Genomic DNA, 22,992 nt, shown 5'->3' on the forward strand with positions numbered 1-22,992 from the left:
ACTCTGCTTCTCTTTCCACAGATGCTGCCAGACCTGCTGAGTGGTTCCAGCATTTCTTGTTTTTATTTCAGATTACCAGCATCCGCAGTATTTTGCTTTTAAATTATTCAGTTAGTATCTCACATTCTTACATCTCATAAGATTTCCCCTTTCATTTCCATCCACCCTATGCTTTCTTTAACTGTTCAGGTTTATAAAATCCTTTACTACTTCCCTTATATAACTTGCCAATCTTGCTTCATTTGCCCTCTTAGCCTCTCTAACCTTACCAAAGCTTTTTGCTACCCTTCTATACGCACTTGAATTTGAATTACATCAGAAGTGAGATGGACTAAAACTGTTACCTGTACAGGTAACTTACTATGAAGTTGGTCATTTACATGCCATGGAATTTCATTGAACAATGCCGAGGAGCAGTTCTACACTTTAATATTTTTGTCTATAATGTGTATACTAGCAACATTATTGCAAGATAATCTTTACATGAGTTTTACTATCACAGCAAACAGACAGATGTAATAACCTCCAAAATAACTCACCTGAAATAATTGCAAAAAGAAACCTTGAATAGACAGAATCACTGTCTGCCACTAGTTATTCTTCAAAAATTAAAAGTATTATTTATACCATAAAACTCAGATTGTGCAAAAGACATCAAGAAATTGGTGGCAGGTCAGCCAAGACCTTGAGATAGATTGTTAGCATGGGTTTTCAGCAGTGAGCTACAAGGAGGAACCAGCTAAATCATTAAATATATTACAATAAGAATTAAAGATGGGATGACATCCTCATGGCTTGAGAAAATGAACTGCATGGTGTGGTACTGAGCTATACAGATCAGGAAATGACTAGGTTTAATGTGGAGTTTCCTTCAAACTGACAGCAAAGGCAATGCTGTAATTTGCCTAGGTGTCCCGGTGCTATGGAGAGGTGAAGCACACACACAGAAGCATGTACACAACATGCACTAATGTCTCTCTACCCAACAACTCTACGAGAAATGAGAAAATGATCAGGTTTTGTTGCAATGCCTACAATCACTGAATGGGCTGCCATACTCTGTTTGATTCAAACACGAAAATGGACACTTGAGCAACATTAACAAAATGCACCCATGAAACCATAACTCAGGATGGGTCACTGGCTTTAAATGAGCAGGGAAGGAAAGGAGATAAATAAGGGGATTTTAAAAAAATTTTAATATGCATAGGAACACCAACATAGGATACTATAGTTATGAATTTAACAGGGGAGGTGGTGGCGTACTGGTATTGTCACTGGACTAGTAACCCAGAGACCCAGGTATTGTTCTGGGGACATGGGTTCGAATCCCACCACAGCAGAAGGTGGAATTTAAAGCTAGTCTAATGATGGCCATGAAACCATTGTCACTTGTTGTAAAAACCCATCTGGTTCACTAATGTCCTTTCGGGAAGGAAATCTGCTGTCCTTACCTGGTCTGGCCTACATGTGACTCCAGATCCACAGCAATATGGTTGACTCTTACATGCCCTCGAAATGGCCTAGCAAGCCACTCAGTTCAAGGGCAATTAGGGATGGGCAATAAATGCTGGCCTGGCCTGCGACGCCCAAATCATACGGCACAGAAGAGGACCATTCAGTACATCGTGTCTGTGCCAACTCTTTGTAAGAACTATCCAATTAATTCCACTCCCACGCTCTTTCCCCAGAGCTCTGCAGATTTTCCCTTGCTGGTTACATAAGCCCTCCCACCCAAAAAACATAATTGCCAATTTCAATCAGTATATTACAGCACCAACTGAGAGTCAAATCTTCCCATGAGGAAACAAGATATATACCACGATCAAATAATCCTAGCAGCCAGCACTAGCATTGGTCTGGGCAGATACCCAACACACAACAGAAGTACAGAATCCAACTGAACCAAAAAATGGAAGAGGGGAGAATGTACATTTGTTATATAGTACTTGGTATTGAAATGCTCCTCTGCAAAAATATATACCCAGTCTAAAATGACAGGTTTAGTTACTTACTGGTTCTCTATCTGTTCCTGGCGCATTGCAATGCTGCTCGAATCCTCCAGCAGATTCTCACGTGATGCAGACTGTGCTGGGTCCAATTTCTTAACATAGGCAGCAGGAACGAAGCCCTGTCGATCATTCACTTCCACTTTCCACCAATCCTTCAGAATAAAATCAAGGATAAACATCAACAGCCGCACAAAAGAGAAGTGCACAAGCCCTGTATTAGCTGGTTCTAAAGACAGGCAGGTCTTTTCTGTTCTTCTTCTTCTTTGGCCTCCTTGTCTCGAGAGACAATGGGTAAGCGCCTGGAGGTGGTCAGTGGTTTGTGAAGCAGCGCCTGGAGTGGCTATCAAGACCAATTCTAGAGTGACAGACTCTTCCACAGGTGCTGCAGATAAAATTGGTTGTCGGGGCTGTTACACAGTTGGTTCTCCCCTTGCACTTCTGTCTTTTTGTCTACTACAAAAGCAAAATGCTGCAGATGCTGGAAATCTGAAACAAAAACAGAAAATGCTGGAAGTACTCAGGTCAGGCAGCCTCTGTGGTGAGCGAAACAGAGCCAACGTTTCAGACTCAAGAATTAGGAGCAGCAGATCATATGGCGCATTGAGCCTGCTCTGCCATTCAATACAATCATGGCTGATCTTGGCCTTCAACTCCACTTTCCTGCTTGCTTGCCAGCCATATCCCTTGATTCACTGAGACACCAAAAAAAAAAAAACTGTCTATCTCAGCCTTAAATATATTTAACGATGGAGCATCCACAACCCTCCGGGGTAGAGAATTCTGAAAATTCACAACCCTTCGAGTTAAGTAGTTTCTCCCCATCTCAGTCCTAAATGATCAGCCCCTTATCCTGAGACAGTGTCCCCGTGTTTTAGATTCCCTGACCAGCAGAAACAAAATCTCAGCATCTACCCTATCCAGCCCCTTCAGAATCTTGTATGTTTCAATGAGATTGCCTCTCATTCTTCTAAACTCCAGGGAATATAGGTTCAATTTACTCAGTCTCTCGTCATCGGACAACCCCCCTCAACCCAGGGACCAATTTAGTGAACATTCGCTGTACTGTCTCCAATGCAAGTATATCCTTTCTTAAGTGTGGAGACCAAAGCTACACACAATACTCCAGATGTGGACCTGAAACGTTGGGAGGAATTTTATGCTCTCCCTGCAGTGGGTTTGGAGGTGGGGAGAGCATAAAATCAGGTGGGATATTGGCAGGGGTTCCCACCACCATCTCGCCTCTGCTGAAATTTAGTCCGGGGTGGGAACGGGTTTTCCCACCCCGCCACCAAATGAGGCCCTTAACTAGGTAATTAACCCCCAAATAAGGACCTCTTCCCGTTGCAGCCACAAATACCAGTGCAGTGGGCAGCCCTGTCACCGCACGGGAAGCGTGGTACAAAAAACTGCTACCGGGGGAGAGGGGATCCCTTGTTCAAAGGCACTTCGTGCCTGAACTAGGGACCTGACATTGGGGAGAGTGGGCCCACTGAGTGCCATCCTTCTGCCCCTTGCTGCCGACATCCCTCTCTCCCCCACCGCCGCGACCCCACTCTGCGAGATTCCTCCCGCCCTGACCCACCTGAGGCCTGGATCAAGCGACGATCCTCTGCCTCCAGGACTGTCATCTGCAGCAGCGGCTGGCCTCTGACTGGCTAGCAGCTCTCCAAGGGCAGGGCTTCCGCTGATGGGGTCCTAAATCCTATGGATGGCCGGCGCTGTCCATTTAAGTGCCTGATAGGCCGCCAAATTTAGTGCCATTCGGAAAAGAGGCGACGTGGGGATCTCAGCATCAGTTTCCCCCGACGTAGAGGCCCCGCCGCCATAATAAAATTCCCCCCGGTAAATCTGTTTCTCTCTCCACATATGCTGCCTGCCCTGAGTATTTCAGCATTTTATGTCTTGTTTTCAGCTCTTGTCTATGCTCTACTTGTACTCTTCATAAGGCCCAGCTTAATGCGAACAGGCCCATGTTATGTTGTTATGTTATCCATGCCAAGGCCTCAGACATAGACATAGACAGATACATGCTCAAACATATCTGAATAAAGCAAATCCATCTTGATTCATTCCATAACTCAGTAAAGAAAGAATGTATCACTACACTAGGTGCATTTTTAATTCTGCAACTCTGACAAATATGACCAAAGTAAACTGCCATTTCCTTATACCTTTAAAAGGTTTCAGAGATGCTCCCCAAAGACATATTCGGATGAAGTAAAAAGCAGTAGGAGAAGACAAATTCTAAAGGTGTTGAAATATAATGACACCCAGAACACAGACATTATATCAATCCATCATGAGGAAAGAGGAACATTATGTAACAACTGCAGAAGGTACTGCAGCTAATGGATAAAGATAAACGATCTCAGGATGAGTCCCATCACTGGAATATTCAAAAGAAACAAATATTGAAACACAAAAATGTGAGAAGTATTTACCCAAACTGCTTCTTTAAATGAATGGAACAAACTAAATACCTCCCGCCCTTGCTACCGCTAATTTTCCACCTTCTCCATCAGTCCTGGCAATGTCTTACCTTGTTAGTGCTGTTTAGCAGGGTAAGAATATCACCTTTTTTCATGGTTACTTCACGAGGGCTCTTCTCCTGGTAATCATACAGTGCCAATACCAGTTCTTTTCCAGTTTCGTCATCAGTGGGAGCTACTTGTTGCTGAAGAAGAGAGGGAGGGAAATGAGTAGAGATTTGCTAACATCCGCAGAGCAGATTTTCTATGTACCATACCCACAGATTACACATGGGCTGAACTACATTAGGTAGGTTTGGAATTGGTTTTCTGGTACCCTGCAACAGTTCCATGTTAGAAAAGGCAAAATCTGTAAGAATGCTTTAACAAACATTAGGTTTATATTTTGGATTTAAATTATGGCAACATGGTAAAAACTGTTTAAAATTCCTTACACGACAGCTTTGAGCCTGTTCCTTCAGTGCCTGAATACTGCTTCCATATGCAATTAGATCAGACATCAGAGCTTCATGCTTCTTCAGCAGGGCCTGATAAAAAAAAAACAAATTCTATAATAACTACATTGTGCTACCTACTAAAATTCAATGCATGAACTACTGCAGAAATAGGTTAACGATGGACAAAGAGATTCCTCTTATGGCTGAGCCATTTTATCCAGCAATTAGCTGAACCATAAAGGCCAGATTTTAGGCCTAACCCAATCATGTTGCTATTATTCTTTTCTGGGGGGGGAGGGGGGGGGGGCTGATGATGGGGCCCTATAAGTGGTCAGTTGGGTTATGAAGTGAAGAAAATGGGCAGATTTCTGACTCCCAATTACCCAGGATCCTTGCTAGAGGCACACGTGTGGCATTTAATGAAAAGAGGTACAGATTTATCTGTTATGGTGCCTGAGACTGAATTGCCTGCATCAAGGGTCACACACAAATAATTTCATAAAGAAAATAAGACTTGCATTTATAAAGCACCATTCACAAACTCAAGACGTCCCAAAGCACTTTACAGCCAATGAAGTATTTTTGAAGTGCAGTCATTGTAATGTAGGAAATACTATCTGGATAAAAGAATCTAGGTTTTGACACCCATGGAACTGTACTGCAACAAAGGCTCAATCAGGAAATTTTGACTTTAGGTGATGGTGTAAAACAAGCTATATCAGATCAGCTTCCCACTATACACCTCTCCTGATTTTCATTTCCAGGTGACTTTAGTTTTATATTATCACCCAAAGTTAAAATGCCCCCAATATTTTCAGAGGAGGAGAAGGAAAGAAAATGGGAGCAGAAGGCAGTAAATTGACAGGTAAAATAAGTTGTTTTGTTACATTTGCAAAAAAAGTGACACACATTGAACTCCTTCCGCCAGGAATCCCCCATCCAACTCCCTGCACAATGAATAAACAAGTCACAGATGTGAACTCGCTTCCAAATGCTGAAGCAGTAGCAAGTTTTTAAACAAGTAAATACATCAGAATTTTATTTTAATTAATTAGCAGACCTCCTGTAATAGTTCCCAGTGTTGTCAGAGAATAGGGACCTAGAAATGGGATCACTGGCTTTATTTGTTCATACCAGCGAGCTGTGAAGCCCATATATATATATATATATATATATATATATATATCTTTGATATGTGGAACCAACATAGGGAAAGATCCCTTTGCTATATCGCACTCCAGCTAATGGACATAAAAATATAGAAAGAGCCTTACCTCAGCAGAGTCTTCATCTTTCCCATAGTCAATGCTGCCAACAACAGGCTCCTTCTCCCTCATCCATGACTCCGCCTCATTAGCATCAGCGAAGTATTGCTGAGCCTGCAGCGAATCTTCCAAATCCTGGCGTCTCTGCGCAGCCTTTGCTTTCAAGGATTCCCATTTCTGACTCAGGTCATTCAACTTGCCTTTTACTTCCTCACTGGCAAAGTGACCTGAGAATGAACAAAATAAAAGGCTGTTAGGAAATTGCAACAAGTAAAACAAAATTACTCATATTTTCCTTCATTGGCGTTCCAATTTTATCCAAAAAGTTTATTTGTGAAGTCCCTGCCTCATTGGCCCCAATAATATTTCCCTCTATACAAACAACTTACATAATTAGAAATTCACATCAGACCACGAGGGGGGAAAAATTAAAAGCACAAGACTCACATCAGGGTTGGTACACAAAGTGTTCAAAGCACTCTCCCCTCTAAAAGTCACACCATTATGATTTTTAATTTCTCAAATTATGTTTAAAGTAACATAACTCAGTTATTGAAAAAAACACAGTAAAATAGTTTCAGGAGGCGCTATCGCCATTAAGGATTAATATCATATCTCTGTAGCCAAGCCTCTTCTATCTATCTTTGTTACATGCCCCATACAATCGCAAAATCTATGTGTCTATTGGCACAGTAAGCAAATGCACAATGCAACATTGAGCTGTTAGAGGAGATGGTTCCAGACTCTATTGAGATAGTTAACCTCAGCAGGCGAAACAATGAGGTTGGTCAACTGGCCTCAGCTTTCACTAGGGAGGTTAAATTATGACTGTCGATGCACACATGAAATAATAAGAGCAAATTGTCATTCTCGATAATACATTTGAATAAAACAATTGTATTTATCAGTTCTGAAATTTTTTTTCAGGCTGGGCCCATTAAAAATTCAACGTCTCACTTCACTGTAGCCAAGGGTACTGCTTCTGTTAAGTCTACAAGAAAAAGAAAATCTCCCTGGCTCCCATTTCTTTCACTCTTCTTCACTGTTTTGCTGTTTCTTGTTCTCTCCCCTACATTTTCACTTACACATTTCTTTCCTCCACTTTTCTCCCCCTCAGTTTTTTTTTTAAACCAACCTGTAGGAAATGAAGCGAAAGTATGAGTGAGCGAGGACTTTTTTGAAAAAAAAAGCGGAGCAGGAAATCAACAAGCTGCCTCCTGCTAAATGTTAGCCAGGACTGTCCCAGGCATTGGTTGAGAGGAGAAAAAAAAAATTGTGAGATCAGCCAAGTTGTTCTTGCTCCAGTCTGTTTCACTTCGATGGTTAGGACAAAAACTGAATCCCTTCAGGGTGGGTACTACAGCTTTATAAATAAATTATTCAAGTTACTTGTTACTTCCTACAATATTATGAAGGTGAAAGTCATCACAGCTTTGGATTTGCAAAAATTTGTTGATAACAATGGGACCTCAAAAGCAATTTTTTAAAATCTATTAATTGGCACCTACCGTCTTTGATCATTGCTTCTCCTTTCTGGGCCACCCCTTTGATACGTGGTTCATGGCCAGAAATCTCTGCCTGGAGTGCCTGGTGTTTTTTAAGCAAGTTCTGCACGCCAATCAAATCCTTTCCTGGAATACAAGGTTAAAAACTTAACATCCACCACCCCTAAAAAGGTCCTATTTGTTAATAACAGTGACAACAACCAGTCAGCTTACAGATTTCCTGTGATAAGTAATAGTTATTACCTGTAAATAGCTCAAAAAATCAGGGGGAAAAAGTTCTTTTTTTTTTAAACCCTCAAATAGTTACCTTGTAAGTGATAAGGTCAGTACTACTAAGGTTTTGTTTTAATTAGTGTAATTTATTAATAAACTACTTAGAATAGTGCTGTTTGGACAGAGTCAGGCTGTGAGTTGTGCATGAGGGATTTTACTGTCTAGGGGGAAAGCGGTGCTCTTTGCAGTCTTTCTTTTCTTTTCTGCCTTTTCAGCCTCCACAGTACAGGGGAAGAAGCTGATTGGCAAGTAACTGGTAAGTTATTCGACTTACGACATTAGCAATAGTTAGTTTGTAAAGCTAACTTGGCAACTCGGCCAAGCGGAATGTGCCTCCTGTGACATGTGGGACGCACCATGTGTCCTTGACAAACGCATCTGCAGCAAGTGTCACTGGCTGCAGAAGCTTGAGCTCCAGGTTTCGGAACTCGAGCAGTGGCTGGAGACACTGTGGTGCACCCGTGAGGCAGAGAACTGCGTGGTTAGCACATTTCAGGAGGTAGTCATCCCGCAGCTTAAGAGAGCACAAGCAGAGAGGGACTGGGCGGTTGCCAGACAGACAAGAAAGTCAAGGCAGGTAGTGCAGGAGTCCCCAGAGGGCATCCCACTTTCTAACCGGTATTCAGTTCTGAGTACCAATGGGAGAAAGGGTTCCTCTGAAAAGTGCAGCGAGAGTCATGACCAGAGCACCATGCACGGCTCAGCTGTGCAGGGAGGGAGGGAGAAGAAAGGACAAGAAAGCAAGAGTGATAGGGGATTCTATAGCTAGGGGAACAGATAGGCGTTTCTATGGTCCCAGACGTGATTCCAGGATGGTATGTTGCCTCCCTGGTGCAAGGGTCATGGATATCACCCAGTGGCTACAGTGCATTCTGGAAGTTGAGGGTGCACAGCCCAAGGTCGTGGTCCACATTGGTACCAACGATACAGGAAGAAAGAAGGATGAGGTCCTGTAGGCTGAGTTTAGGGAGTTAGGAACGAGATCAGCAAGCAGGACTTCAAAAGGTAGTAATCTCCAGATTACTCCCAAGGCCATGTGCTAGTAAGTACAGAAATAGGAAAGTACACCAGATGAACGTGTGGCTGGAGAGATGGTGCAGGAGGGAGGGCTTCAGATTTCTGGGGCATTGGGACCGGTTCTGGGGAAGGTGGGACCTGTACAAGCCAGACAGTCTGCACCTGAACAGGACTGGGACAAATATCCTTGCAGGAAGGTTTGCTAGTGCTGTTGGGGATGGTTTAAACTAGTTTGGCATGGGGATGGAACCTGAGCGCAATCTTAGATAGGACAATTTCAAGGCAGGGAACAGGACACAGAAAATTAGCAAGTGACTCTGAAAGACAGAAGAAGCAAAAGGTTAAAAAGTGTGCAGCACAGGAATTTGGCAGTGTTACCAGGTATTTATTTAAGTATAGCAAATAAAGCCGATGAGCAGAGGGCACAGATAGACACATGGCAACATGATATCGTTGCTATAACGGAAACTTGGCTTAAGGAGGGGCAAGAATGGCAACTCAACAACATCCCTGAATATAGAGTTTTCAGGTGGGATAGAGGGGGAGATAAAAAAGGAGGGGGTGTAGCGTTATTAGTTAAGGAATCAATAACAGCTTTGAGGAGGAATGATATGCTAAATTAATCATCAAATGAGGGCATATGGGTGGAGCTCAGAAATAAAAAAGGGGGCAGCCACATCACTATGGAGCCAAGGCAGATGGAAGGAGTTAGGATGCAGATCAGCCATGATCTCACTGAATGGCAGAACAGGCCCAAGAGACTGAATGGCTTCCTCCTGTTCTTATGTCTTGAACAGGCAGAAAAGAAAGGAAAAAAAAAAAAGAGGGAAATAAATAAAAGTCAATTGAAATAAAAATGACAACCCTCAATAATATCTGAAATTGCCCTGACCTCTGTTGGTGGAAGCTGCAATTGGCTCCTTTTCCCGAATCCAAGTTTCTTCATCCTCAATATCACGGAAGAGCTGTTGAAGCCTAAGAGAGTCAGCAAGTTTCTGTTTACGAGCCACCATTGGGTCTTTCAGCGCCTCGTAACGACCAACCAGAGTTTTCTGTTTCTTCTTGATGTTGTCAGCGTCAAAGTGTCCAGCTTCCTGGAACTGCCTGGCTTGGATATTAATTCCATCAATACGGTCCTACAAGACAAAAATGGTTTTATTCTTGCAGTTAAGCACCATCTACAATCTGAAGTACCTGGGGCATCCCTTTTCAAAAAGGATAAAGAAGTAGAAGTCACAAGGATAAACAAGTACAAGTCAATAACAGGTTGAACAAGGTGGCTTCTGTTGGTTAGTTTCTCATGTCACTCCATGCTCAGCCAACTAAAATGGAACACCTGCCATAGCACAAGTCTGATGTCGTTGGTTTGTGAATTTAAATCTAATTTCCGCAGAGTGGCCCCACCCAATAGCCTGAACAACATACGAAGCTATCAACATCTGGCTTGTCCCATAAACGTCAGCACCAAGCGGTAGACATTCATTGAAAGATACAGCACAGGGAGAATATTTGTCACCCCACCACAGCAATCTGGCGCTAGTTCAACTCGAGCGATCCAATCGAATGCCACATTCCTGCCCTTCTCCGTATTCTTGCTGTTTTCCTTTTCAAATACTTAAAATGAGGTTATAGTTACTGACTACATAACCACTTACTGCGATAACCCTGTGTGTGAAAAAAAATGCAACTTATTCCTTTGTTCTTCTAATAACCATGCATCTATGCGCCCCCATTCCCCAATTCCCTGGGCTGGATTTTGTGCCGATGGCAGGGCTCCCAGTGCCAGGCCTCAGTTGGGAGGCAGGGTCACCAGGGCCAGTCCGGGATGCTACAGCGAGGGGGTTGGGAGGGCAGGCATGACGTCCAGGGGGAGGGGACTCCATGGAGGTAGAGGTTTTGTTGGCGGGGGGTCCTCCATGGTCCACAGATTGCTCACGGGAGGAGGAAGCCCCTCACCCACCCCCAAAAAGCCCACAGAGAGGGCACCTCGTATTATAAGGCACTCGCCGTGTGGTGGAGGCACCCCTGTCACTGTTAAATCCCAGCAGCCAGGTTGGGGGGGTGGGGGGGGTTGGGGAGCAAGAGGCCCTTAGGCCATTAATAGGCCACTTAAGAGCCTCAATTGGCCGGTGAGTGGGAAGGCTGCCGTTGACTATTCTGCCCCCGGCCCAAAGAAAAATAACAAAAATCACTTGGCAACGAGCCCTCCGGCGTGATTCTGTGAGCAGCCCCCCCACCCCGCCTCAGAGGAGCTCATAAAATCAGCCCCTTTGCCAACAATGCAAAGAATTTTTCACTATTTAACCTAACTTGCTTCCAGGGAAGCAGCTAGATCCCAGATTAAACCGGTTTGCCTTTAGTGGCAGTGCCTTATTAATCTGAGCTCATTATTTCCACAGAACATTCCATATTACATCACAGATGCTGTTCAAACTCAAAAGAAAAATGAAAGGCATCCTGGGTGTCATGTTACTGAGAGGAGACGACAATTGCCCAAAGAGAAAAAACAGAGTCAGTCACTCTCCAGCCTTGCAGCTGATATTGACACCAATTCCTGAGCTGGAAGCCAATCTACTTAACCAAATCCTGTGCAAGAAAGATGCAATGGAGTGGCTCTAGAAGTCCAATTGAAGGGGACCCCATGAATGCGAGGTTAACAATAACCATCACAAATAGCTGGAACAATTAGCAGAAGCTGAACAACAGGAAATAAACTGTATAATGGTAGTTAAGTGAATTTGAATCCACTTCCAATTATACAGTTTATCTCCTGTTGTTTAGCTTTTGCAAATGGTTCCAGCAAAACAAAATGTTTACCTGTTATAAAAAGGACTTAAAATGCAAATTTAATAATAAAAGATTTGAACACCTGTCCTACAATGTGAAATGCAGACTCTGTACAATAACTGAATATATTAAAAACAGACCAAATGTTCTCCTCGTTTGGTGAGGTTATCGAGTGAGTAGGTCAATCATTTAGATCAAGAAGGTACTAAGTTTGATGTCTGGTCTGTGCTATGTTAATTAATCTCAGCCAGACAGCAGTTTGGGTGCTGAACTGTGCCTTGGGGGTAACAGAATGAAAATTAGCCAAAATTCCCACTCCCAACTGTTTTTAGCTATCCCTGTGTGGACACGAGAGGAGGAAATGTTCAAACTTGGCTGCACTTGGGTGTGAAGTTAAGAAAGGGTGCACAAATGTGGATGGGATTGGAATTCACTGTTGATGATCCCTGCAATTGAATACCCTGCCAATAACTCTCGTCAATGGCTGTCTGGATGAGGAACCAGAGCGCACCCAGTGCTCATGCAACTGTACCCCTGCAAGAAATCAACACCTTCAAGCGGAAGAGAGGAGGTGGAATTGTAGAGATACTGAATTACACTAACACTTCTACATTTCCATACCTGGTGTGCTGCAATATCAGCTTCCAGCAGTGCATGTTTCTTCTGCAGATTCTGTACACTAGTCAGATCTTTTCCATAATCATCTGAAGCTAGGTGACCTTCAACCTCATACAACCAGAGTTCAATGTCTTCCACATTACGGTTAAATTGTTGTTGTTGGTTGGCTTCACGTAGCTTAATACCTACAAACACACAAAAGGCTCACATTAATGACTAGAATATCTACTCCAGCAGTATCTTCCCTCTCCCATTATGACTAATGTAGCCCCAAAACTCAGTTTCAAAGGCAGACAAGTGGTCAATACACACCCCAAAATGAAATAGAGCTTTAGACACAACTGCTTGGAATACAGCCCATTGCAGAGACTGAACCTGTAAGTAACTACCTGTCCAACTAAGTCTAGAGCTATACAAAATTTCCCTTTTTCCATTTCTCCATCACAGCCCATAAAAAAACAAAGTGGCTCACACAGTTACAAAATATTTGTGTTATAGTACTACTGATAGTACCTGCAACCAAACAACCTGGTGCTGCTATAAACATTCAATAAAGATATTTCTGGCTAGTTGGATCAAAACGCAATACCGAAGGTGTTGACTTTGGTGGCTACTGATAATTTTCAGTCGATATTTCAGACTCCTGGAGCACAAGGTTAGTTCAGTTTCCTCTCCACAGTACAAAACTACGTAGCAAGATCAGAAAATATTAACTGCCAGTTCAAAATGAACATGGGTAATTTAGAGCAAGGTGCCAGTGTTAGATTAATTCCTCCTTTATAAGCCTTCTTCGGGCACCCCCAATGGCTTAATTGATAAAGGCAGCATATAACTGAAGAATACAGATCAGAAGATTTTTGGTTTGATTCCCATGTTGAATGAGCTGCTGTCTGCTCAAGTAGCAGTAGTGCTAATGCATTTGCCCTTGGCAACCCCTGAAGGGTTATGGGTGGAGGGAAGCAGAAAAAAGTCAGGGTTCTGGCTCCCTATCTCTATCTAGTGATTCCCCTACTGGAAAGTCTGCACATGTGGGCATCACTTGAAGACAGGAGGTTCATCAGCAATGTCTTCATGGTAGAACACCTTGCCATGACTCTCCACTTGCCTGGATGAGTGCAATTCCAATAACGCTCAGGAAGCTGGACACCATCCATGATAAAACAGCCCACTTGATTGGCACTCTATCCACCACCTTAAACGTTCACTTTCTCCACCACTGGTGCCGGTATGTACCATCTACAAGATGCACTGCAGCAACTCACCAAGTATCCTTCGACTGTACCTTCGAAACCTGCAATCTCTATCACCTAGAAGGACAAGGACAGCAAACGCATGGGAGCACCACCACCTGCAACTTCCTCTCCAAGCCACACACCATCCTGACTTGAAAATATATTGGCCACTCCTTCATTGTCGCTGGGTCAAAATTCTAGAACTTTCTCCCTAATAGCACAGTGGGTGTACCTACACCACGTGGACTGCAGCGCTTCAAGAAAGGAGCTCACGACCACTTTCTCAAGGGCAATTAGGGATGGGCAATAAATACTGGCCTTGCCTACGACACTCACATCCCTTGAACGAGTAAAAACTCTCTAGTCCCATACATAATGGAATGGATTTTCTTCTGCCGCCAGGAGCAGCAGCAGGCAAACAAAATGGCGGCCCGTGCCACCACGATCTTTCTTGCGGTGACACAAGATAATGAACCAGTCGGGCCACCCGCCACCCCCCACGTGGAGGGGGCAGACTCTCTGACACTGGCAATGGTGCCAGCTGCCCATGCGCAGGTGCTGGAGTCATTTTTAGATGGCAGCCAGCCCTGCTGGGTCATTTAAATTTTTTTAAAGGGCTATCCACCCCCCTTTCCCCTTCCAATGTACTGTCGATCTAGTTAGAGTCTGCTTCCCCCCCCCATCACCTGCCCTGAAAATCGTAAAGGTCCCCCCTTCCCCACTGCTGTGGCGCCTGCTTTCCCAGGACGCTTGGAAGATTGCGGCCCAAAGGCAAGATCCCTGTTGATTTTATTTAAATATGTTAATCTGGGTCGGGGGGTGGGCTGCCGCCACAAAACCACGCCGCTGCTGGGAAGAACGGGCCCGGTGCTCCCGGCGTCAGGCTCCGTGGCAGGCCACTACCAGAACAATCTTCCGGCCCCCCCCACCACAGAGCCCGACGTCGGGACCTCAGTAAAATCCTGGCCAAGGAGTGGCTAGTTGGAGGAGGTATGGCAGGGCTTTCAATACCCTGGGACTCAGCAAGAGCAGGCGCCTTCAAATAAAGGGGAGAAACGGAAAGAGAAATGACAACAAACTTCCACTGTGCCTTTGTTACCAGAAAAAGAAATTCTTTATTTATAAATCCCTGAAGGTTGCTACCCAGGTTAATAGGGCTGTTAAGAAGGCATATGGTGTGTTAGCTTTTATTAGTAGGGGGATCGAGTTTCGGAGCCACGAGGTCATGCTGCAGCTGTACAAAACTCTGGTGAGACCGCACCTGGAGTATTGCGTGCAGTTCTGGTCACCGCATTATAGGAAGGATGTGGAAGCTATGGAAAGGGTGCAGAGGAAATTTACTAGGATGTTGCCTGGTATGGAGGGAAGGTCTTACGAGGAAAGGCTGAGGGACTTGAGGTTGTTTTCGTTGGAGAGAAGGAGGAGGAGAGGTGACTTAATAGAGACATATAAGATAATCAGAGGGTTAGATAGGGTGGATAGTGAGCGTCTTTTTCCTCGGATGGTGATGGCAAACACGAGGGGACATAGCTTCAAGTTGAGGGGTGATAGATATAGGACAGATGTGAGAGGTAGTTTCTTTACTCAGAGAGTAGTAAGGGCGTGGAACGCCCTGCCTGCAGCAGTAGTAGATTCGCCAACTTTAAGGGCATTTAAGTGGTCATTGGATAGACATATGGATGAAAATGGAATAGTGTAGGTCAGATGGTTTCACAGGTCGGCGCAACATCGAGGGCCGAAGGGCCTGTACTGCGCTGTAATGTTCTAATTCTTTATTGAAATGTTAATGGAAAGGCTGCTCTTGACAAGATCATTTAATTCATACAAAACATCTGTTGTTTCCTGACCTTTCATTTCTGTGGCCTCAAGCAGCCTTTTCCACAGAGAGATGACTTCATTCATACGTTCACATACTTCGTCTGAGGCATAGTGCTTGGCATCAATCAGTTCCTGTCCAGCTTTCTGTAGAGTGTCAATGCGACTCTGGTTGGCTGAAAGTTCTGCTTCAAAAGCCTGGTGTTTCTGAACCTTTCCTTGCAAGTTGGAGGGATCCTGGGCCAGATCAAGAAGTTAGAAAAGATATTTAGAAGTGCATCAACATTTCAAACAGTGTAACAAGGTTGCCTTCAGATTTTAGGCCTGGACCAAGTATGCAGTTATTTGGAGTTATCCAATTCATTAATTTGAACTTGCATGATACAACCAGTCATAGAAAGCTATCCTTTAACAGCCAAAAAATCCAAAACTGCGCAACTGAATTTCAGATTCTATTTAAATAGACTGGATATATCCACTCAGGTAATTATTTCAAGATCCTGTTAGGTGAAGGTGTTCCAGAGCGAAGGATGACAGATCAATTCCAGAGGCGCAATTATTAAAGGATGGATCTATGCAGTCATAAATATTAACAACTGCTTAATTTCCATAGCAATAAACTATAGCCATGTCATAAATTACAGCCCAGGACAACTGGATAGTCTCACCTTGTGAGCTTCATCAGTGGCAGTTTTCATCTTTTCATTTATCCAACTCTTCAGCTCATCAGAGTCACGGAAAAACTGCTGCAGACTGAAAGAGTTCTCTAGTGCTACTCGCCGATACATGGCTCGTTCATGGAGAGCATTCCGACGGCTCAGCAGCTATAACACAAAGGTTCATACTGTACATTAAAAAGGGGAGATTAGGAGAATTTTTTTAATTTCTTTCCTTTAAAAACAGCAAGTTATGATGATCTAGAATGCATTGCCTGAAAGATGGTGGAAGCAGATTCAATAGTAACTTTCAAAAGAGAACTTGAAAGGGAAAAAATTGTAGGGTAATGGGGAAAGAGCAGCAGACACAAGCACAATGAGCCAAATGGCCTCCTTTGATGCTGTACGAGTTGATGAAATCAATCTACTCCAGTGGAAAGAGATCCATTCCACCTTACGCATTAGATTTAAGAAGTTTTCAGTATTAGAAATTACAGTATAAAACATATAACTACACAAAATCAAGTACATGAAGAAGGCTGAAATATGACTTTAAAAGCAAAAATCAAAGCACTTAAAAGCGGACATTAAAAAGCAGTGCAAATTTACCGCATCACGACGTGCTGCAACATCTTCTTTTGCATAGTGGTCACTCTGAATCAATTTGGTGGCAAACTCTTCCAAAGCCTAAGGAGACAAAAACAAAGTGGTTAAAAAATGAAAAGAGTAAGTGATTAAAAAGCATATGAAGAAATGGAACAGTCTCAGCAAGCGTACCGTAATTTTCTCTTCTTGAGCACCAAGGGACTTTTCAAAATCTTCATGCTTTTTTAGAAGTGCTTCCACACTATCCAGAGAATCTCCCAAGTCTTCATTCAACAAGAAAGCCTATGCAAGGACAAAGTTGAAGCAAATTCTTATTTTCAGCTGGAAAGATTAGCAATCTCCTACATTTACCTGCTGTTGCTTTTTGAAAGATACCCAGAGATGGAACAACATATTCAGGAGGCTTTACATCCTAATACTTCAAATTTACTGCTCCAGACGGTTTTGTAAGACATTAGAAGACCATATGATGACTAACATTTTGATAATGGGTGGTTCTTTATTTAAAGAAAGGTGGATTTGGCTTGGTTAAACCACAGATAAGCAAGCAGTCTGAGTTGTAATGGTTTGAGGTGACCATTTACAGAGGGGATAGATTTGTTCTACATAAACATGCATCTATATTAGAAAAATACCACTGTACTGCTGCTTAGAGAGTAATTTGAGAGATTCCTCCAATACCCTTGTGCTCAATGGATGCATCTTTGGAGTAATCTGTTAATTATCCTACAATCTAATCAGCTATCTGTAATACTACTGTAGATGTACATCTAAACCATTCAACTATCCAGTCAACATACAGGTCTCAACATGGAGTTCTGTCCTCCTTCATCACCTTGAGGCACTTCCTGTACACTCTCACCCTCACACTTAAGACCACAAAATTTATTATCCAAAGATCTGCCAATTAGTCCTTTTGTTTAAAAAAATGAATTCCCAAAAAAGGTTGCTCTCTGAAGTATCTTGGGGAAAAACGCTACACCAGAAATCACCAAAATGTTTTAATCTTAAAGTGTGGATATGGTTTGGATGGCACATTTTAATCCCTCCCTCGACATGTCCTCCATCAGAATAGTGAGGCAGTCTACATTACTTACCTCTTCAGAATTCCATCAAGGCTATATTCCATCTTTCCATCACATGCCAGAGACATTAATGAATGATGCCTATACTGCTGTCCAAAAACATACTCACCTCCTGTTTGCTCATCCAGTTGTCCACCTGCTCGGTGTCGCGATAGAAGAGCTGTAGATCCATGCACTGCTCATACTGGTGTCTACGGAGTTCCCATAAATCTAGCAGAGAAACCTTCTCCTCAGCAAGGATTCCAAGCTAAATAACAAGAATCAATAAACATTTACAAGCATCATTTTCAAACTTACAAAAGAATATGAAAGCACTGCAAATGTCAGTGCGTACACAAATCTAAAGATAACTATGCCCAAAAATTTTCAATAGAAACAGAAGATACCAGAAATACTCAGCAGCTCTGGTACAGAGAAACAGTGTTAACGTTGATGACCCTTTATCTGATGATGCCAGACTTGCTGAGTATTTCTGGCATTTTCTGTTTTTATTTCAGATTTCCAGCATTTAAATTTTCAATTTCAGTTAGGTGGGAGGGGGAAAAAAGGGATTTGCCATAACAAACACAATGACAACCAGATAGTTATTGCATGGGGTGGGGTGGGTGGGAGGAGCAGCAGGGGAAGTGGAAACACATTCTCTGAATTACTAAAATAATGATATATTTTGCCATTTTGCTAACCAACATTCAGATCTGAAGTCAGTTCTGCAACCCAGGGTTCAATTTATTTAAACAGATCATCAATCCTACTTTTCTAATGTTTGGTCATCAGTAAATCCAGAATGATGACGACTAAAATTCTCATCTACTGGTCATGGCTCTCTTCAATTCTCACGAGCCTCTTCGAAATCAGTATTTGAAATTAAGACTAACAAGTTTAAGTCTTTATTTCGGAGTATAAAAATGATGTTTGAAGTGAGATGAGAGCAGAGAAGCCAGGCACTTCCTTATAGGGTAGGTGAGGAAACTGGAAAGGCCATTCCCACTGGGACAGTTCAACATATCTGCAGGCAGCCAATCAAGAACAGCAGTGGCCTAGCAGGAGGCATGTCTGATCTACACTTAGCTGTGTAGGCACATAAGCACCTGCAAATTGAAATAGGGCAGACAGGCTGAAAATATTCACAAGGATTTACTTGTTTTACTTGTCTTAAAAAGGAAATAAATTCCCCAGTGATCACAACAGTTGACAACTTTCTCACACTGCTGCAGAAAAAAAATTATGCAGACTCGGAGGGCGGAGTTCCGGAGCAGAGAGTATACAGAGTAAGTTACCTCGGGTGAAAAAAAAACTGAAAAAGTGACGTCACAGGAAAGCTGTGACCTGATTGGCTGGTAGGGAATCTGTACCGAATTTGAAAATAAAACTGATAAAAATGGATTAAAACACTAACTAATTAATAAGTAGAGTAACTAAACCAGAGGGAGGAGATTACTGTATTTAGACAGCATTTAATATTTATTGTAGAAATCTAGCACTAGGGACCACATAGTGAAGTGCATCATAATTTAGTAAGGATTTAATAAGTATTTATTTATTTTATATCAATTAACTAATTAGTGATAGAAATGTCAGTTAGAGGGGTGAAGCGCTTCACCTGTGAGATGTGGGAAGTCCGTGAAGCTTCCAGCGTTCCGGGCAACGACATCTGCAGGAAGTGTACCCAGTTGCAGCTCCTCACAGACCGCATGGATCGGTTGGAGCGGCAACTGGATGCACTTGGGAGCATGCAGGTGGCAGAAAGCGTCATAGACAGGAGTTTTAGAGAAGTGGTTACACCCAAGGTGCAGGCAGATAGATGGGTGACCGCTAGAAGGGGCAGGCAGTCAGTGCAGGAATCCCCTGTGGCTATCCCCCTCTCGAACAAGTATACCGTTTTGGATACTGTTGGGGGGATGGCCTATCAAGGGAAAACAGCAGCAGCCAGAGCAGTGGCACCACAACTGGCACTGTTGTTCAGCGGGGAGGCACAAAGCGCAGAAGAGCAATAGTTATAGGGGACTCTATAGTCAGGGGCACAGATAGGCACTTCTGTGGACGTGAAAGAGACTCCAGGATGGTATGTTGCCTCCCTGGTGCCAGGGTCAAGGATGTCTCTGAATGGACAGAGGGCATTCTGAAGGGGGAGGGTGAACAGCCAGAGGTTGTGGTACACATCGGTACCAATGACATAGGTAGGAAGAGTGAGGAGGTCCTGCAGGGGGAGTTTAGGGAGTTAGGTAGAAAGTTAAAAAACAGGACCTCTAGGGTTGTAATCTCTGGATTACTCCCTGTGCCACATGCCAGTGAGGCTAGAAATAGGAAGATAGTGCAGCTAAACACGTGGCTGAGCAGCTGGTGTAGAAGGGAGGGTTTCAGATATCTGGACCATTGGGCTCTCTCTTCAGGGACAGATGGGACCTGTACAAGAAGGATGGGTTGCATCTAAACTGGAAAGGCACTAATATCCTGGCTGCAAGGTTTGCTAGCGTCACTCGGGAGGGTTTAAACTAGTGTGGCAGGGGGTGGGAACCAGAGCAGTAGGACAGCTAGTGAAGTAAATGAGGAGGACATAGTAAATAAGGCCAGTAGGACTAAGAGGAAGAGCAGGCAGGGAGATGTTGCTGAGCACAGCAGGTCTGGTGGTCTGAAGTGCATTTGTTTCAATGCGAGAAGTATAACAGGTAAGGCAGATGAACTTAGAGCTTGGATTAGTACTTGGAAATATGATGTTGTTGCTATTACAGAGACTCGGTTGAGGGAAGGACAGGATTGGCAGCTAAATGTTCCAGGCTTTAGAAGCTTCAGGTGGGATAGAGGGGGATGTAAAAGGGGTGGGGGAGTTGCATTACTGGTTAAGGAGAATATCATAGCTGTACTGCAGGAGGACACCTCAGAGAGGTCATGCAGCGAGGCAATATGGGTGGAGCTCAGTAACAGGAAGGGTGCAGTCACGATGTCGGGGGTTTACTACAGGCCTCCCAACAGCCAGCGGGAGGTAGAGGAGCAGATATGTAGACAGATGAAAAGGTAACAGGGTTGTAGTGGTGGGTGATTTTAACTTCCCCAATATTGACTGGGACTCACATAGTGCTAGGGGCTTGGATGGGGCAGAATTTGTGAGGAGCATCCAGGAGGGCTTCTTGAAACAGTATGTAGATAGTCCAACTAGGGATGGGGCCATTCTGAACCTGGTATTGGGGAATGAGCCCGGCCAGGTGGTCGAAGTTTCAGAGGGGGAGCATTTCGGGAGCAGTGACCATAATTCCATAAGTTTTAAAGGTACTTGTGGATAAGGATAAGAGTAGTCCTCGGGTGAAGGTGCTAAATTGGGGGAAGGCTAATTATAACAATATTAGGCAGGAACTGAAGAATTTAGATTGGGGGCGGCTGTTTGAGGGTAAATCAACATCTGACATGTGGGAGTCTTTCAAACGTCAGCTGATTAGAATCCAGGACCAGCATGTTCCTGTGAGGAAGAAAGACAAGTTTGGCAAGTTTCGGGAAGCTTGGATAACGCGGGATATTGTGAGCCTAGTCAAAAAGAAAAAGGAAGCATTTGTAAGGGCTGGAAGGCGAGGAACAGATGAAGCACTTGAGGAATATAAAGACAGTAGGAAGGAACTTAAGCAAGGAGTTAGGAGGGCTAAAAGGGGTCATGAAAAGTCATTGGCAAACAGGATTAAGGAAAATCCCAAGGCTTTTTATACATATATAAAGAGCAAGAGGATAACCAGGGAAAGGGTTGGCCCACTCAAGGACAGAGAAGGGAATCTATGCGTGGAGCCAGAGGAAATGGGTGAGGTGCTAAATGAGTACTTTGCATCAGTATTCACCAAGGAGAAGGACTTGGTGGATCTTGAGCCTAGGGAAGGGAGTGCAGATAGTCTCAGTCATCTCATTATCAAAAAGGAGGTGGTGTTGGGTGTCTTGCAAAGCATTAAGGTAGATAAGTCCCCAGGGCCTGATGGGATCTACCCTAGAATACTGAGGGAGGCAAGGGAAGAAATTGCTGGGGCCTTGACAGAAATCTTTGCATCCTCATTGGCTACAGGTGAGGTCCCAGAGGACTGGAGAATAGCCAATATTGTTCCTTTGTTTAAGAAGGGTGGTAAGGATAATCCAGGAAATTATAGGCCGGTGAGCCTTACGTCAGCGGTAGGGAAACTATTAGAGAGGATTCTTCGGGACAGGATTTACTACCATTTGGAAACAAACAAACTTATTAGCGAGAGACAGCATGGTTTTGTGAAGGGGAGGTCGTGTCTTACTAATTTGACTGAGTTTTTTGAGGAAGTGACGAAGATGATTGATGAGGGAAGGGCGGTGGATGTTGTCTATATGGACTTTAGTAAAGCCTTTGACAAGGTCCCGCATGGCAGACTGGTGCAAAAGGTGAAGTCACACGGGATCAGAGGTGAGCTGGCAAGATGGATACAGAACTGGCTCAGTCACAGAAGACAGAGGGTAACAGTGGATATATATATATATATATAATTTGGACAAATGTGAGGTAATGCATTTTGGAAGGTGTAATGCAGGTGGGAAGAATACAGTAAATGGCAGAACCCTTAGGAGTATTGACAGGCAGAGAGATCTGGGCGTACAGGTCCACAGGTCACTGAAAGTGGCAACGCAGGTGGATAAGGTAGTCAAGAAGGCATACGGCATGCTTGCCTTCATCGGTTGGGGCATAGAGTATAAAAATTGGCAAGTCATGTTGCAGCTGTACAGAACCTTAGTTAGGCCACACTTAGAATATTGCGTGCAATTCTGGTCGCCACACTACCAGAAGGACGTGGAGGCTTTGGAGAGGGTACAGAAGAGGTTTACCAGGATGTTGCCTGGTCTGGAGGGCATTAGCTATGAGGAGAGGTTGGAAAAACTCGGATTGTTTTCATTGGAACGACGGAGGTGGAGGGGCGACATGATAGAGGTTTACAAAGTTATGAGCGGCATGGACAGAGTGGATAGTCAGAAGCTTTTTCCCAGGATGGAAGAGTCAGTTACTAGGGGACATAGGTTTAAGGTGCGAGGGGCAAAGTTTAGAGGGGGTGCGCGAGGCAAGTTTTTTTTTTTTTTTTTTTTTACACAGAGGGTGGCGAGTGCCTGGAACTTGCTGCCAGGGGAGGTGGTGGAAGCAGATACCATAGCGACTTTTAAGAGACATCTTGACAAATATATGAATAGGAAGGGAATAGAGGAATATGGGC

General features: G+C 43.7%; 1 protein-coding gene across 4 annotated transcripts in view; it reads right to left on the reverse strand.

Annotated features, from left to right (window-relative positions):
* The window catches only part of sptan1 (spectrin alpha, non-erythrocytic 1), a 135,943-nt gene that overhangs the window by 77,949 nt on the left and 35,002 nt on the right, over positions 1-22,992 (reverse strand). For all 4 annotated transcript variants that reach the window (XM_068012118.1, XM_068012115.1, XM_068012117.1 and 1 more), the window contains exons 12-23: positions 17,907-18,044; positions 16,884-16,994; positions 16,716-16,793; positions 16,119-16,274; positions 15,483-15,687; positions 12,407-12,588; positions 9,891-10,134; positions 7,712-7,834; positions 6,213-6,430; positions 4,936-5,028; positions 4,552-4,686; positions 2,016-2,164 (exon numbers count right to left, since the gene is read on the reverse strand). In XM_068012118.1, the coding sequence (XP_067868219.1) occupies positions 2,016-2,164; positions 4,552-4,686; positions 4,936-5,028; positions 6,213-6,430; positions 7,712-7,834; positions 9,891-10,134; positions 12,407-12,588; positions 15,483-15,687; positions 16,119-16,274; positions 16,716-16,793; positions 16,884-16,994; positions 17,907-18,044 (1,832 nt within the window). The remainder of the gene's footprint in view (positions 1-2,015; positions 2,165-4,551; positions 4,687-4,935; positions 5,029-6,212; positions 6,431-7,711; positions 7,835-9,890; positions 10,135-12,406; positions 12,589-15,482; positions 15,688-16,118; positions 16,275-16,715; positions 16,794-16,883; positions 16,995-17,906; positions 18,045-22,992) is intronic.

The sequence above is a fragment of the Heterodontus francisci genome, chromosome 32 (assembly GCF_036365525.1).
Source record: "Heterodontus francisci isolate sHetFra1 chromosome 32, sHetFra1.hap1, whole genome shotgun sequence".
Lineage (NCBI taxonomy): Eukaryota > Metazoa > Chordata > Chondrichthyes > Heterodontiformes > Heterodontidae > Heterodontus > Heterodontus francisci.